General features: G+C 40.3%; 1 protein-coding gene across 4 annotated transcripts in view; it reads right to left on the bottom strand.

The window, feature by feature from the left end:
* APBA2 (amyloid beta precursor protein binding family A member 2) overlaps nt 1-18,250 on the bottom strand; it is a 106,240-nt gene that overhangs the window by 35,851 nt on the left and 52,139 nt on the right. For all 4 annotated transcript variants that reach the window (XR_013929488.1, XM_080395588.1, XM_080395587.1 and 1 more), the window contains one exon: nt 8,983-9,983. Coding sequence is in view for 3 of the 4 variants with exons in the window: in XM_080395588.1 (XP_080251714.1) it covers nt 8,983-9,945 (963 nt within the window). In the remaining variant the exon portion in view is untranslated. The remainder of the gene's footprint in view (nt 1-8,982; nt 9,984-18,250) is intronic.

Here is an 18,250-nt window from a genome sequence, read left to right as displayed (position 1 = left end):
ATTTACACATAGCTGTAATTTACTGAAGTTCCTAGTTTCAGGATTTTAGGAATATAAACAAGCCTTGCTTGTTTATTGTTTCCTAGTCACATATGTGGTCTATATATTGTTATTGTATATTGGCTAGTTCCAGAGAGAAATCTGTATGAACATGTGACAAGTTGGGATCAATCACATCACCTCTACAAGGAACATAATAAATGTGTTTTACTTAATATTTGGTGTCTGGATATGAAGGCCAACTTTATTTTCTTCTCCAGTGTTTCGCCTACGTATTTAGGGACCCCCAGTTTAATTACGCAGAATCTCAGGTACAAAGAATTCTTCCTTTTCTTTTATACGCAACCATGCACACAGTATATTCCACCTCTGGCTGATCTATTAACGTGCTGGTTTTTACAAATGTTGTGATGGGGAGGAGGGTGTCGCTGTGAGCACTTCCTCCAAACAAAGCTGAGTGTAGTATCATGCCCTTGAGATCCTCTCAGCTTTGGAGTGTAGCACACCCCGCCCCTTCGGCAGCAGCGCGTGTGAGGGGAGCTGCGCCTGTCGGAGACCTTCTGTGCCCAACAATTGCCTGCAGGTAGATGGGCTGATACAACGAACAGATTTACAACATAAGGGTTGAGATCTTTATGCTAAATAAATGGCTGGTAACATGGTATCCCAGAGGGAAAGGGCAGAAAGAAGAAGAGGGAGAAAAGTTTCCCTTTCTTTCAATACAACTTACAGTGTCAAAGGAAAAACTAGGCAGCGCAGGCATGGCTGCACCTGCCATACCCAGTCACAGACCATGTAGTCGTGTGTGCATGGAAGGAGATGCTTCTAGACCAAGGATGAAGGGACTGTTTTGGAGCATCTTCATGGAATCATTTTTAGAAAACAAATTCTAGTATTCAGCGTGGGCTGAAAGTTCGTTTGTGCTCCCAGGGGGTGATCTGACCAATGTCAAATTATCGGAATTGATACTTGCTTTCTTCAGAGTTTCCAATTTATATTGTAGTTTTAAGCGTTATGATAGCTAGAAAAAAATCCCATTTGAGGGAAACACCAGGTATATATACTTTACATCCTGACTTGCAGTTTAGAATAGGACCTAAAGCTAAACCAGAAATCTGGAATTGACTGCTCACTAACGCAGAGACATAGCCATATTAAAACTCTCTCATCCTAGGACAAGATTCATACAAGAGGATAGATTCTGCAAAAGATATATATAAAAATATTAAAGGTGTAGTGTTATTAATACTTTTGCCTCTGAGCAAGTCCTAAGGCAGCGTCCAGCATCATGTGAAGAAACATGAGGCAGCAGAAAATACCATCCTTAGGCTGAGAGGAAAATCAGATTCTGCTTAATTTGAGGTCACTGGAGAAATAAGCCTGTAGCTCTACCCATACGCTGTCCTGACGGCTAATTGCCAGGCCTGGGGCCACCTGGACCCCCCTCCTCCCACCAGCCTTGCAGGACCCCTCCCAGCCAAGCAGAGCACCTTTATAACCACCTCTCCCTACAGCACACAGCCTTCCTGAGCTGGAGGTGAGGGCTGGTAGTGATTGAGTTTTGCTGGTTCTTAATGCTACTGGTTGTTTACTCTGGTACAAGATGTTCAGGTTTTCAGTCAAAAGCTCATCTCAGCAATATGGTCCTCCTTGAAGCTGCTGCCTGTGATCCAGAATACTGCTGTGGTGCTCGGTGCTGAAGAAGCACTTTCCTGCTGGAGAATGTTCTGCTGGAAACCACAGGTTTGTCCCTTTCTTTATTTACTCGGAGGAATAATTTGTCTGAGGGTGGAATGAAAGATTAGTTTTTTTCAAAATTGTTAAACCTTTTGTTAAAGAGCTGGTAGGCAAGCACTGAGTGCAGTTCAAAGTGTGTGGTTAAGGCTTTATCACTCTGATTAAGCATTTGAATAACGAGGCTTATCATCCATACCTGCTGACTTCTTTACTGTTCAAAAATTATCAAATAATATGTTTAGAAACCAATGTACTGGCTTAAGCATTTTGAAGCTCATCTTGAAGACTACTAATCTTCAAAAAGAGATGCTTTGTGGTAGGTTCCAGTTGGAAAAGGTTCCTTGTGGTAGGTTCCAAGAAGAAAAAACTTTCTTGGAAAAGAGATGTTTTGTGGTTGGTTGACTAGGTTAAGTTACCTGTTGCACAAGTAAGTAAACAGATCTGACTGACTTGTCCAGGTTTGTTGTCTCTGTCTAGAACAAAGGTAAAGCAGAAGAGTATCATGTTTGTCGCTTAAAGACAAAACTTGTTTCTAGTTTCAACTTGTGTGATCTTTTGTTGGTTTCTGAAGATTGTTTATCATTGGGCCATGTGTCCTCCTGGTACTTAAACACTACTAAGTTTACAGAAATGCATCAAGGTGTATCTAAAAGATCTTTTTGAATCGAGAGATGGTAACCTTGTAACAAGTCTATTATGGTGGTATTATTCCTATTAAACTACAGGACTGAAATAATGTGTCTTCTTGTAGATGCTGGTGTTGTGTAGTGGGAATGGCTTTATGTACCCTTACTGAACTGCTGCATTAGTTATCGTGGTATCGGCAATATGCTGTCAGCAGTAGGAGCAATCTGAACCAGTGGGATACACTTACAAAGATAGAATCTGAGTGAGCCTGTTCTTGACTAAATGAAGGATTTCTGATTTTGACCACAGAAAAAAACAAAGCAAGACTTCATGCTCTGTTCTCTGACAAAGATTCTGTTACTGAAGTGCTAATTTAGAGGTGGTGCTAGCACATGCTTGCTTTGAACTAGTCCTACAAATATTTTCCTCTTGCAACAAGTCAGTCAAGTTTGAGTATGGAACTGGTGTTATGAAAAGGAGTCAAATTAAGCTTAGAGATGTAAGCATTGTAGAAAAGAATTTCAATGCTACTCAATTTCAATAAACATTAAAACAATCACCAACTGATTTTTATCAACTTAAAGACCTAAGGTTGGTTTTCATCCTTGCATGTACTTAAAACTGAGAACCAGCTACGGTAAGAGTTTCAGAGAAACAGCCGTGCGGACCACTGCATTTTTATGTAGATGTAATTTGGCGTGCATGCTGCCTTCTGCTTTAAACTTCCCACTGAAGTTCTAATGCATCTTTAGGTAAAAGACATTGATTTTGCTGCCTCCTGATGTCAGGAGTTTATTGCCAAAAAGCTGTGACTCAGCCAATTCGCATAGAGAAACCGGTTTTGTTTGGGAATGGACTGCTTAGTGCTTTTCAGTAAGTACTTACACGCTAGGTTTGGAAACTGTCATTCACTAATAGCTATTTAATATTTCTGCTCCACTGCTGCCTAGAACACATGGGAGAGTAAGTTTTCAATACTCTTTATTTACACACATTTGTGCTTTCCACAAATTCTATCAAATGCATCCCATAACAATCAGACCAAAATCCAATAAGACATTCCTAAGATACAGGTTTTTCTACAATGTCTATAGTCTTAGCAGCTTCAGAGTGTTCTAAGGGTGAGATCTTTTATGGGCAAAAGACTCCTGAATTTGGGCCCTTTTGCAGCAGGAGAGCACTGTGCCCATGCCAAGAGAAGGCAATAAAAGCCTCAACATATTTTTTGCCAATACTGAGCTCTACTAGTACAAGTAAACAAAACACAGTAGCAGCACTGATGTGTGAAAAGCTGTTGGAGAAACCAATGGAGACAAAAAAAAAACCCCAAAACTTTAAATTTTTTTCACATTTTTTTAGTGATAACTGTTTATCAGAGTCTCCATGTTGAAAAAGTGTAAGCACGTGGCCTATATGGAAGTTGTGAAATGACACTGATGCTGCAGAATCTTGCAGGGTCCCTACCAGGGAGTTTGTATGAGTGTATTTGGTTAGGTTGTATGCCAGTGATAGCAAAGTGTAGAGGAATGAAGCTGGGTTAATTAATATTGATAACATACAGCTGTGGGCTGGCTTCAGGGGCGGTGGGTTGGCTGATGTAGATAAGGTGCAGCTGTGGCTGGTTCTGTTAAGAGGTTGGGCAGCCAAGGAAGAAGCAGAGAGAATGGGCACCCTGGATGAGGAGAGACAAGGAGAAGGCAGCAGAGGGACTGGCATGAAGAGTATGTTGGTATGAGATGGTAAAAGACCTTGTTGCAGCCTGATAGTTTGGAGAGTGCTGTGACAGGAAAGCATGACTGAGAAATGAGAAGCAATAAGATTCATGTCACAGGCAGCATCACTGAAAAGTAGACTTCCCTCTGAGGTCCTCCTTATTAATGGTGATAATGGGAAACTCATTTCTTCCAAAGGGCACAGGTGAAGGTAAGGTGTTAGTGCTGTTGAAAACTTTCTCTTTTATTGTTGTACATAGATGTGTTTGAATAGAGTAGAAGAGAATATGCATACTCGGGAGTCTGCAGTCTGAAATCTAAGCAGATGAGACTTGAAGAGCAAAAGGCTGATCAGAGGGTCAGTGCTCTAGTGCTGAGTCCCACAGCCATCCTTAGTCCCCACCCATCAGAGGTAGCTCTCAGGCCATGCCTCTGCCAGTATTTCATACAAGTATGACTCTAGTCGGGACAAAAAGAGTAAATTCTGCCACACAGGAGGTTCCAGAGAGGAGCAATTATTTGAGTCCCATTAATGCAAAAGACACCTTCCATTGCTATTATTTCAGCTGCTGCCCAACGTTTTGCTAACTTTTCTTGAATGATTCTACCATTTTTTAATTATACTATCTGACTGTATAGAGTTAGCGTTTATTAGTAAAATCACAGGAAATGCCATCATTCTCTCCATGTCTTATGGATGCAACAGGGGAAACTAAAGTTCTGTCGGGGAGCAGCAGAATGGGCTTCGGGCTGCTCCATTCCATTCTGCTTTGTGGAAATGAAGCAGGACAGGATATATTGCAATGAACTGATCTGGAGACAAGCTTTCTGTGGTTCAAGCTTTGGTTTAGACTAAGCCCTTGTTCATATTTTGTGTGGTAATCTGCAACAAGAGACTATTCTCATTTTCCACATAGTAAACTTCTTCCTAGGTTGATTATTAGCGTGCCAGACCAACAATATCCTTGCTAAACTTAAAGCTATGTAAATGTAATAGCATTCAAAAAAGAAAAAAAGCCAAACAAAAAGTAGCTGCCGTTGGCTTGAAGGTTCACAGGAACACCACATCAGGTTAAAATTTCTGGTTGTACTATATGCTAGTATCAGTTGAATGAGCCATTCGGTTCCTCTGCAATCTATGCAAAGATGTAAGTTAATTCACATTTATTTTACAATAAAAACTGTGATAATTCAGAGGAATTAGCTGAAAAATTTGAAATGAAATCATAAGCAAAAGTGAAAATTTCTTTGTATGTCAGCTAAATTAATAATTGGCCCAGTCTTAGATGACTAAGTCGTCAGATGGGGGAAACTTCTAGCTTGAGGAAGTTGTTAAATTTGAGTTGTCATGAAATGCTCAAAATATTCAGTTTCAACTTCATAGTTGTAATGCCTTTCTTAAATAATGTAGGTATGGAAAACCTGCAAGAAATCAGTTGTGCTAAGCAGTGAGTTAGAGCAAATACACACTCCAAATGTATTCTGTTTCCCTCAGGCTTATCTGGTACAAATCCTCTCCTGCGCTTCCCTAGGGGTATTTACAAATAAAGGCTCATACAAGCAAGCTCGTATATCCCCAGAGTATTCAAGGGCAAACATGTATATTTAAGACTGGAGACTGACCCACACTGAAAGTAAAATGAGATTCTTACTGTGTTTTCCATTCTCTGTAGACTGTGGGTCTCTCTTAGAAGTGACGACTGTTCTCCAGTGATTAATTGCTGAAAACAAACCTAGCAACTGGAACCTTTAAAATCGCATTTATCTACTGGTTATTTAACATTCTGTATATAAGACAATTGCTAGCATTTATCATGGGCTAAGGACTAATAACTGGCTTTAAAGGCATGTAAAACTGTGTTGTGTATCAGGTACTGGTAACAACCTGAAATTTTATGCAGCAGTATTACCCACCTATGGCAGGCAGGGAAAGAGGAGCATCGATGTGGAAAAAGGCTAAGGACAGCGCAGGATGTGCATAAAACCACAAAATGCACATTCCTGTTTGCTTATTGTTTACAAAAACTGACACACACACATAGTATCTCAGTTTAAGTTAAAAGCATTCAAATCTGTATTTAATTTAAAGAATTGGGGCAAAAAAGAGGGTTCTGTATGCTTGTCATCTGTCTCATCACGGTATTTTGCACTGTGGTGCACACTCACAATAACCGAACTCTTTTAGCAAGATGACAAAACAAAGATCTTCCAAGCAAATTCTCAACAAGCAGTAGGTTTGGTGTGCAGATCTACTGACAGTGGCCTTGAGTTTTTCTCCTTTTGCTATGTAAGAACTTTAATTGTTGTAACTAAAATAAGGACTGTCTCAGTTCTGCAAATGAGATACAGGTTCATGTAGACAGTACCCAAAATGCATCATCCTTTAGACATTTTTTAGTAAATACTTAAAAAATTGAATGCCCTGGAAGAAAAAAAAATAATCCTCTATACTTTATCTAAATTCTCTGAGGTTTAACATCTACATTAAAGGTCCAGCCACACCTCATGTTAAGGACATTTAAGGACCTATTAAATATAAACCTCACTTTGGCAGAAATGGATACTGTAATCTTAGACTAATGCCCTCACAAGGAACCTGACTTAAGATAAAGCTGAGGATGATAAGCAACTGGCAGTGGGTGAACAGAGCACACCAAAAGAAGACCAGTCTTGTTATGATAAACACAGTCAAATAATGCTTGCCAGAGATTTAACTTTCTTTTAAACTTCTTAGAACCCTGGAGGCTTGGGGTGGGGGAGGGGAAAATATCTTCATGTGTCTGTCTGTGAGCCTCTGCATCCCATAAGAAATGCTGCTTCACACCTCTATTATGCTTTGGAGGCCTCTGTGCTCTTGTCTTCAGTGAAGATGCCCACAGCAGCTTTGTCATGTCTCCCTTCTTAGAAATTAAATGCACGTCTTGTTACCCAGTTTGTTTATCCCTTCATACTGAACTGAAATGGATACCTGTAGTGCTGTATCTACTTTACTTTCTCTCAATATTGTGTATTGATTAATGATCTAGTCATTAGACAATAGTTTGTGGGTTTTATGAAGAGTGATGTAGACCCTTGATAGCTGTATGCCAGCCAGTGGCTACCTATCACAGCAGCACTTCCTCCATCATTAAAAAACATTAAGGCACTGGCCCAAGACAGACTAGAAATAACAATTAAAGCTCAGACAGGCAACTCAGAAATACTTTTGTTTGTTTTTGCACCAGTGGCAGTTGTATCAATATCCTGGTGTTACAAAAGCCCCAGTTGTTACTGGTCTGGCAAGAATAATAAAGGTTCTGTGCAATTCAGCTCAACCTCTGCTAAATAAACTTTGAAGGAATACAAAAAGATGTTAAAATGAAAGTCTATTTTTAATTATGTTTGAATTAATCATTTGGGGCAGGGAAAAAAAACAACCCAACAACTATTCAAGCATATAGAAGAATTCACTTTCTTATTGAAGAGCTCCTCTTCTGTTCTGCATATACTTCCAAAACTTTAAAGCAGCAACACTCCCAGTAACAGCTGCTGGTGTACTGTGCCAGAAAGACCATAGTTAGTCTGAAATATGCTAACTAGACTGCTCTGCTCCTAGCCAGCACCTAGTAACTATTCAAACCATTCAAGATAATCAAGCTTATTCACAGATGCTAGAACTTTTATGCTAGCAGTAAGACACTCAGTATAGTGAGCTACATAAATTTGGTTCTAATTATACTTCTGAAAATAGAATGTAGAAATGAGTATTAAACACTTCCTTGTAGATATGGGAAATGCAAAAATATCCCCCTAAGATTTTTTGTTGCTCACAAATATAATAAATGTCAACCTGTTTCATCAGCTTAAACACTTTATTTCCTTTGACTGGTTTTTCAGAAGACTTGACATATTTTAAAGTTTTTAATGGAATCATCTAGATTGAATTGTTTAATGGTGGGGCAGTTAACCACAGAATGTAACATTTATAGATTTCATAAAGCTGGAACAGGAAACTTATACCTCTGAAGTTTAATAAAGCATTTTAAAGATAAGGCAAAACAATTCACTTATCTTTATTAGTCTGTCATCTAAATAGATGTTATGTTTAACTTGGATACCTCTTTATTGCAGAAGATAACTAATATTCACTGCACATAACTTCAGAGATGCAAAGTCTAAGCTTTAAACTGACCTTAGAGCAAGGGGAATGTGTGTCTCCAAGGAAGTAAGCACATCCAATTTGAAACTTCAAAAAAGAAAACCTCACACTTCTTCCTCTACAAAAGCTTGAACTTCATTTCCAGATCCTTTTTTTTTTCTACTGGCACTCACATTAGAACACGAAAAGATCATGCATGGTTTAACATCTATGCTGTTTTTGTGATAAAACTGCTCAACAGCATTTTTGGTAGAGGTAAAGGTCCTACTACTTCTTTCTTGCCAAGGTCAAGGTAGGCAGGTACTTCCTGCATAGGTTAACGACAACTGCAAGATCTAGCCTTGGCAGGTGTTCTACTGAAAACAAAAGAAATAAAAAGTAATCACCCACTAAGGCAAGGGAACAGGAGCCCTTAATGGGGCAGGACCAAAACACCTTCAACTATTTCAGTGCTGACTCCACTTTTATCCCTTGTCACTGCAGGATAAAAATAGTGCAAACTATTTATATTAGTGTAAAACTAATTTTGCCCCAGGCATCTGGAATACCTTTGACTCATCTGTTCTCTGTGCAAAACCTCCTTCCTAGTTCTCCATGCATACTGACTACATTCAGCACCTTTTTCTAAACACACAATGTGAATTCATGTAGCTGTGAATGCAATACAGAGTAAAAAAAAGTAAAATACTGTGCTCTCATTCTGTTTGGAATAAATAACACAGTATTTGCATAATGCCTCTGACAGTCTAGTTAAACAGAACCTCATACCTGCTCTTGTGGCCACTTCTGTCTGTCCTCTGGGGTTCTTGACTTTGCTTTAAAACTTCTAGGAACATCTCCACTGTGCTTAGAGGCAGATGGGATATTCAGTGATTTTGGCCTCCCCTCGTGCCTGTTAGCACTGTGAACAGCTTCTCCTTTTGAACAAGTCTCTTTATAGTCGTGTGCCATGTTTTCAGTCCCAGTGTGCTCTGGACTCATTTCTGTTGTACTATTAATGCTGCTCATGCTCATACTCATTTTGATTTCTGCTACAATCTGGTCAATGTCCTCTTCCTGCTCTTCCAGCTCTCCATCTTCCTTTCTAGAATGGTATGGTGATATTCCCTGTGAGTTTCCATTAGCCTCTGGGTAATAGTCCGGATAGCTGCCTTCACTTTGACAGTACTGTATGTTTTCTTCTTGGTCTTGAATCTCCAAAGATGATGCTTCATCCTCCAAAATCTGCACGCCATTATCTTGACCTTCCTGCCACTCTTGCCTGTCTGTCACCTCATTTTCATCTTGGTGCTGAATTTTACCTTCAGCCCACTCTTCTACAGCTTCCTGACACTCATCTGTTTCAACATGGTGTTCCTCGTGGGGAGCATACTCCTCCCCATTGCAGTCCATTCCTTCCAGGTAACTGTCATCCTCTGGACAGTATCTAATGTAGTATGTGATCCCCTCTTCCTCTGGCAAGCCTTCATCATAGTCCTCCTCCTCAGAGGTGTTATTCACATAGTCAGAGCTGGAGTCACCATCTCCACTATGATCATTGCACTCATGTTCCACAGGTGTAGGGCTACCTTGTCTGACAGTTGCTAGTTCTGCCTCCTTGGCTGCATAATCTTCAATAGGAAGGTCACTTTCTTCATTTTCGGGCTCCCTGCTGTGCGCTGAAGCAGGGCAAGCTCTCACTCTGTGATGCAGCATGCTGGCTGTAGTGCTCTGACGTTTCCTGTTTGCCATAGCCAGCTCCTCATACGACAATCATTTCTAAGCAATTACTGTAGGGAAGACAGAAAAACACACATTCAGGAAAAGGTCATGAGTAGAGATCAATGATGTTAATAGGAAACAGATTTATTTGGTTAAAATGATGTGTTTGTAGATATCCAAACCAGATTCACAGACAGCTAACTTTTTAAAATACTCATGTTATGGAACCATGAAATCTGAAAAATAACTTGCATGCTGAAAAGAACAGATAGAGAGACAGTTCTACATTTATGCTAAATGTATTCTAGTGTAGGATCTCCTCTGTCAATTTGAAAGAGAATTAATCCTGAACCTTGAAATTAGTTTTCAATTTCTTTTTCTTGCTAGTAAGGGGTCACGCTTTGATTGCTATGCAGTAAACAGGAGCTCTTTTCAATTTCCAGCTTAGGCATTTCTTTAATGTGTACTGAAAGCATTCATTTAGAATCTGACCCGCTCTTACCAAAACTAAAGGAAAATAATTCTATTAACTTGGCAGTCACATAGAACACTAAAGGATAACATACTGCTATTAGTAAAAAAAAAAAATCATTAACTAGTTTTAGCTTTTACTAGCTGGATGCCATAAAGTATCTCCCATTGTTAAACCAAATATTGTTTTTAGACTAGACTTTCAGTTGGAAGGGACCTACAATGATCAGCTAGTCAAATTACCTGACCAATTTGGTCAGCCCCAAGCTAAAGCATGTTTTAGAGGTGTTGTCCAAATGCCTTTTAAACACTGATGGACTTGGGGCATTGACCACCTCTCTAGGAAGCTTGTTCCAGTGTCTGACCACTCTCAGTAAGGAAATGCTTCCTCATGGCCAGTCTAAAGCTCCCCTGGCACAGCTTTGAACTGTTCCCGCGTATCATTGCATCCTAGGGAGAAGAGCTCAGCTCCTCCTTCTCCACTTCCCCTCCCCAGGAAGCCCCAGAGAGCAATGAGGTGACCCTTCAGCCTCCTTTTCTCCAAACTAGACAAGCCCAAAGTCCTTAGCTGTTTCTCATGGGACTTTCCTTCCAGTCCTTTCACCAGTTGGTTTTTTTCCTCCTCTGGACCTTCATACCCCTTTTAAATTGTGGGGCCCAGAAGTGCACACAGCACTCCAGGCGAGGCCGCACCATCGCTGAAGGCGGCAGGATAGCCACCTCTCTTGCCCAGCTGGTTACACCGTGTGTGGTGCACCCCTGGGTGCAGGTGTGGCTGCCAGGGCACACTGCTGACTTGCAGTGAGCCTGCTGCTGACCAGCACCCCCAGATCCCTTTCTGGGGCTGCTCTCAGCACCGCCTCTCCCAATTCATACTCGAGCCCCGTGTTACCCTGTCCCAGGTGCAGAATCTGGTATTTTGACTTGTTAAATTTCATCCCATTAATCACAGCCCAATGTTCCAATCTATCCAGATCACTCTGCAAGATTGTCAAACAATCTAATTCATATGCCAAGAAAAAGACTCATTTACAATAAAATCTCACGGCATCTTCCCAGTAAATATTTGTGCTACTTGAAATTACATATCTTTGTCTAAATATTGGATTCTAAGTAAATAAGCAGAGATTATATGGTATGTATCAAATAGTCAAAGAAAACTGCTAATTCCAGACAGGCTTGACAACTGATCTGCTCTATGTGATTTGGATGGGGGAAACAACATATTTTTCAGAGTATGTTTCTTTCTGTACTTTGTTCCATGCTTATAAGCTTAACCTGTGCAGTTACCTAACTGGGCTGACCTGAGCTCAGACACAGGCTTCTGAAATGTGCCACACAACTGCGTGCTCTACACAACAAAGGCATGTCAGCCACCCACATGGTCATTTTGACATAACCAGTTCCTAAGTCTTGTGTGCACACATACAGCAACAGAACTAGCATGGAGCTAAAGGATCAGAGGCACTATACAGAGATTAATTCCCTAGGCATTATGAATTTACCAAAAATATCCTATCACTATAACCTAAAACCTCCTAGATACCACTGCAGAATTTCTGATATCACAAGGAAAACCCCAAACCTTAGTTTGTGACAAATGCAGGGATCTGATGCGTCTATGGATTACTGCAATTACTGTAATGACACCATGTGGCAAATCTAAGCTCTCCCTGAAATACTGATTCTAGGTTCTGGGATACAAAGCAGAGATGCGTGTTAGTCACAGGAGGAGACATGAAAGGAACCCAGTATGTGAAGCTCTTTAGTAATTGATACCTTGTAGAACGAAGTCTTGAAAGACAGCTTTGAAGTAAACAGTATATCTGAAGTGAGGTTTTAAGCAAGAAAATCGGAGAAGGCAGCAAAACCTTCCCAGTGATTACCTGCACCTTCTCACTATGAGAAGAACTAGCAGACTTGGAAGACTTTCTCAATATGATCTGTGGGCCCACTGTGATCCCTTTTAATAAAATAGCTATCAATTCTTACTTTGGGTTCAGTTATAAGAAACGCAGTACACCAAGCCATCTGTCCACTAGTGCTGCCTCTGATTGTCAGCTCTACTTACTGTGAACTAAGGATGCTTCTATACTGTGATTGCAGTATAAACAAAACTTACTTTACATCATATTAAAATAGCAATTAGTCACACCACCGCAATGCTCTGGGCAGGTTTTGCAGCCTGTGCAGCAGAACGGCAAGTTGCCTGTATGACCAGATCAGGAATGGGTAAGCATGCTGTGCAAACATGTCTAAGACAAGATGGAGTGCTACAACAAAGGTATTTCTGCATGGCAATGCAAGAAAGAGCTACAGACACCTCATCTGTCTTAACTGAAAGTTATCTCTTGCCAAGAACAGAACAAATTAGTGTGTCTCAGGGAAAGAACTATTTTTATTTGCAGTGGCCTCAGCCTACTAGTCATTGGAAGTGTTCTCCATATTAAGTAATACTTAAGAGATTCACAGTGCAGTAGACCCTGCATACAAGTTCTGAAGATAAAGAAGCACAAAGCATGTAACACAAGCACCATTTGAAAGCTGTAACTTGGATTTTCCTAAAGCACATGATGATAACCCTGTTTATTATTTCGGGTTTTTTAGCCAGACAGTGTAATGGAGTTTTTCCACCCACACCTACAAAAATCTTCATTTGGTATCCAGGCCCTCAAAGTGCCTTAAGTGGTATCACTGCAGTGATACCCACTAGCTCTGTGTTCATAGATGTTATTTAACTGCAAAAAAGTCCGCTGCACCCCAGATACCATGTAACATTGCATGTCACAGGAACCCATCTGTGTGTGCTCCAAGCACCAAAAGACAGTGGCTAGACAGGGCAGGAGCCTACAACAGGACAGATGGCTGATATACAGCAGCTAAACAGCTGTGGGGAAACTGCCAGGTTAGGGGCTCTAGGACTATGGTCATCAGCTGAGCAGTGTTAATGACAGCAGCTGCAGCTCTTCCCCCTCAGTGGTGTATGGAAGTACAGCATATGCACTATGGGAGGGAGCGTAAAGGAAGAACTTCAAATAAACAGGGGCAGACTGGAAACTTTTTAAGAGTATAGGTGATAAGAAATAGAGAAAGGAATTCCTCTTGAGCATCTCTAGCACTGACATACTAGAAGGACATAGGAAACTGAAAAGTTAATTCCGTGTGAGGCCCATGGCTGAAGGGAGTGCTTTATCCCTGCATGCTGAAATTGAGGCACACATTCCCAATGGAGGTAAAATAAGCCTAATTTTTTTCAGTAAGAGGCAAGGCTGATCTTAATGCTATGGAAACTGAAGTTGCAAAGCAGTCTCTGCACAATTACAGTTCTGGTTGGCCTCCTTACATTTGCTGCCATCTGAGGCACTACTCTTTAGGAAACCAAGCACCGATCACATTAAAATAAAAAGATAGGATTTATTATTCTCAGCCTCTGAATTGCAGACTGAATGTGCACTGATTATATTATCTTCAACTACAAAATGTAACTTCTACAACTGTATTGACGCATCTGAATTACTAACCAGTTTTCAAACACAAGTCTGAGAATTGCTCTTTATGAAGCTGTGCGTACATTTCTGTCAAGGAAACAAACAGCTGTATTTTAACTCATATTAAAACAGCCAGGGTAGCACACTTTTCTTCCGCTGTTTCAAAGTATTTCTCAGGTTTCCAAGAAAAATATTGTCTTACATTAGGTTTAGCATGACCTAAATCTTTTAAAACTTAAAATCATTCTAGGCTTTTTCTAAGTTGTTTCATATTATGCAGCAAGGTGCTAACTCCTGATGGCCACAGGTCCAAACTCTTCTATCTTCTCACCTACAGAGATGTTAGTTTATCTATGTGGATGACAATTAACTGAACCCAAATGTATTCAGATTTTAAAAGATCAAAGTGAGAACTCAGATGGTTTTTGACAAATGTAGTAGATACTGAATTTTTACCACATGTTCTGCTGTTCAGTCTGCTGTGCAGAAGCCTTCTGAGTCACCTACTGCACAGACTAATATTTTCCAAATTTTTTTTCACAAAATCTAGGTGAATATCAGGTATGTAATCTTCTATCAGATACTAAGAATGTTCTTGAAATTGGAAAAAATACAGGATTTCTAAGTAACACTGCTCCAGTCCTCTGAAGTGAAGAGAGTAATGATTTGCTGGATCCAGAGGCACTTCATGAACAAGTATTTCTAGTGAGTCAACAGGTGATTTCTTCTTGGTGTAAGATTCCCCCTCTACTCCTCATTGCTCAGCTCCCTCCTTGATAATGCAGAGCTGGGTCAAACTTCTGTGTTGCTCCAAGTGTGTCTTTCAACTTCTGACTGGGGGGGGGAAAGAAGTGTTCCTGAGAGCCTGGGGGGTCAGTGCTGTATCCTTCCTTAGTCTCCTTGGGATTCAGTAATTTGATCCTGCTGAGACAAGCAAATGCTGATTTTTGTTGTACAGTGCACCACTAAAGCTCCATCAGTGCTGTCAAGATCAGTGATTAAGGGGCCAAGTTACTGAGGGTTCTCAATAAAAATGTTTTGCCTTCTATAATGGTTTTGCTTTATCTTTTCTAAAGTTTCCTTGCCCCAGCTCAATGCTGAGAGAAAAAGAAAATCTCCCGAAAACACATGCTGCATTTCTATGTGGCAGTAAAAAGGAGTATGCATAGGGGAACCAATCTCTTCCGCTCCTAGAAACAGGACTACTGGCTTACAGCTGGAACATGTTCTAACCAGTGCTCATTATAGTTATTAGCTTTCTCCTGAATTCCTTGCATCTAATCCCAGACAGCTACAGTGAGGGTTTATGATACTTAACACTTACCATATTTTCACCTGTGTAGAAAGATACCTTCACTACTTTCTTCCCATGGAGAGAGACCAATTAAACTAGCCATTAAAAATGGGAAATGGTACACAACTGTATACGTGGTGATAAAGCCAAATATCCAGTATAATATTCCTGCCTGTGTTTAAAGAACTGCTTTACATATGTACTTGACTCACAAGCTGAAGAGCATTCTAGTGGGAGCAAAACAAGCTCCCTGACAGTTTTTCATTTAATATGCACAGTGATCTGAGGGGATGGGGAGGGGAAGGGTGTTAGCTTCTTTTGGCAACACACATACTATTGTGTGCTTATCTACCACCAAATGATCTTTTCAGCCCTATTTTTGCAACCTATAGGTCAACCTAAGCAGTTTACTGGCCTTAATTTGATATACCTGCCTTGTTTTGCAAGGCCTCTTTGCTGTGTTTACTCTTTTCTCCATCTACTTCTCAGTCTCCTTTCTCCCCCGCTTCAAGTATCTGTACCCTTTGGCAGTTTCGACACGATTACCACCCAAGTTTTGCTTCCCTGAAATTGTTCAGTACCTCCTATTTTCCTCAAATATCCAATACAATCTATCTGCTATTAAATTGGTTCTGAAAAGATGTAGCACTCTACCCTGTAGAAGTCATTTTCAGATGTAAGTGGAACATGAGCATTGCAATGCAATTTACTGTCAGGCCAGACTAGAGCATGTATGGCCCTGCAGCTTGCTGCTCTGCTGTTGAGCTGTGCTTTCAATGCACTGCTGACTTAAGCTATTCCATATGTTAGCCCTACACATGCATAATCAATGCTGTAAAAAGCCACGCAACCCTTGTTCAGATGTAACTTTCTGAACATACTCGGTACAACTGTAACTGAGATCATAGTACTTTTCAACAGAACTGCATCAGAAAAGTCATGATTGCAGGGCTCAATACTAATTATACCAGTCTCTTTTCTGATAAGCAGATAAAGTGGAAAAAAATCTAACCTCAATTTCTTCAAAACAATTTTAGCACCAAACTAATAGTATTTCTCAGCAGGCTTTCATTACAAAAGACTTAATAGACTCCCATCTGCTAAGTCAGCCAAGAATTGTGACTGATCCTAGACTGGGAACTAGAATTTTTAATAAGCAGATAACAGAACATGAGCCTGCCATTCCTATGTCAGATTTTGCAGTCATTTGATTTCCCCCAGGCCAAACTGCATTAGCTTAGTGTTCATTTTTTAGTAGATCTGACTCTACAGACCACAAAAATTCTTCCTGTGCTGCTCCCCAAGCACAAGGCAGGATAACCTGCCAGCTCTTCTAAAAGTAGGTGTAAATGGGAGCCTTACCCTCACCCTGATCCCCCTCTAACTCACAGTAGACTAAGCACACAGACACTGATGTCAGGAGCGCAGGATCTCTAATGAAGGAAAGGCAGAAGGGCATATAGCAAGTGAGGACTGGGGATGGTGGTCCCGCATACGTAGAGAGACGGTGTAACGCCGATCTTTTAGCCTCTGTACATGGAAACTGCAAGACTGTGTCCTACAATCAGAATTACCATAACACAATTAAATTGGAATCATGTTGTGCCATCCTGAGCAGCATCTCACTTATTAAAATTGAGAAGTGTTTCTCTGAGTAAGGCTGGCACGCCCTGGCACTGTTAGACAGGCCTGTAAAAAATGTCTAGCCCTTTTCTCTAAAGCTTTTGAATTTAATACAAAAAACTCTACAAAACCACAACCCGTTCTTCCAGGGAAGGGAAAGACCCAGGATAGAAGTTTCATTTCTTTATTAGGACATAAGCAGAACTGGTACTTTTCTGTCCAGGATGTTAGATCTGCCTGTGCAGTAAATACATGCAAATATAGTCAAATGCGTGCTCAGCAGGTCCCAAAATGCCTAGGTTTTTTTTGTATTCTTGGATTTTTGTGGCAGTAGATGATTCAAGGGTGCTGTTTGGACCTGCAAGTCTCAGAGATGCCAGATTTCATCATTCCCACATGCCAACCCACCCCACCCCCCCCAAAAAAGAAACCCCAACAAAACCACGAAAAAACCAAAAAAACAACCACTTTTTGGAGGGGGGGAAAAACCATCACCAAAGACACCAGAGAAATCAAGATGTGTGGTAGTGGTAAATTCTAGTCTCTGTCACTGGGCATGTCACTTGGAGTTGGTTTGTTATTCATAAACCAGTGAAATGGCTTCATTCCCCTACTTGTGAAAATACACCGTAAGGAATACTTTCAAGTAAAGAACAAAAGTTACTAGCTTTTAGCAGTTTAGATCTGATTTTTCTACTGTGAAAGCTGAGATGGAAAACTGGACTGAGGCCTAGTTTGTGTCCAGAACTCCAAAATCTGAGTCCCGCCAGCCTAAGCTAGCAGTTAAGCTGGTCTTGTGAATGGCACTTCTGCCTTTTGCAGGGTATGCTAGCTATCCTCTCTCAGCAAGTTTTCTGCATACGAATTAGAGAAGACACTGCATTTATGGGGAGTTTATTTCTTTCTATGAGTTGTCATGCATAAACAATAATGTATTAAGATGATTATTTGCAGGAGAGCCTGACTGAAAATAGTAAAAAGCCATTTAGAAAATAAACTTCAATAAATAGGGTATATATGAATATACCTGAAATGTTTTGTCAGTGCAGTTGATGATTTGGGACACTTCCAAGAAGTCTAAAGCTTAACTATATATGAATTTCCAGTTTCTGTTGGCTCTTGCTAAATGCCCTAAGCAATCCTTCCCGTTTCTTCTTTCTTCCAAAAGAATCTTCATCCCAACCCACAACAGGAATGAGAGGACTAACAGAAGCTAAACAAGTCTTAAATGAGCTCTTTTGCTATTTATTTTAAGATGCTTCAACTCTCACATGCTTGACCTTTTCTAGACAGTGATCTAAAAATAAGCGTTGCAAACATAAAATGTGGATAGAATTAACAGCAACTTGCTATTTAGATTTTCCACCTTTTTCCTTCATTTAAAATTAAAATCAAGCAAATTTCAAATAAGAAAATACATTTTAAAGCAGCATGGTTTGCAGCGAGCAGAAACAGGCTT

This window comes from Falco punctatus (assembly GCF_963210335.1).
Source record: "Falco punctatus genome assembly, chromosome: 7".
Lineage (NCBI taxonomy): Eukaryota > Metazoa > Chordata > Aves > Falconiformes > Falconidae > Falco > Falco punctatus.
The sequence above is the reverse complement of the archived record's forward strand: the minus strand, read 5'-3'. Positions and strand labels throughout refer to the sequence as shown.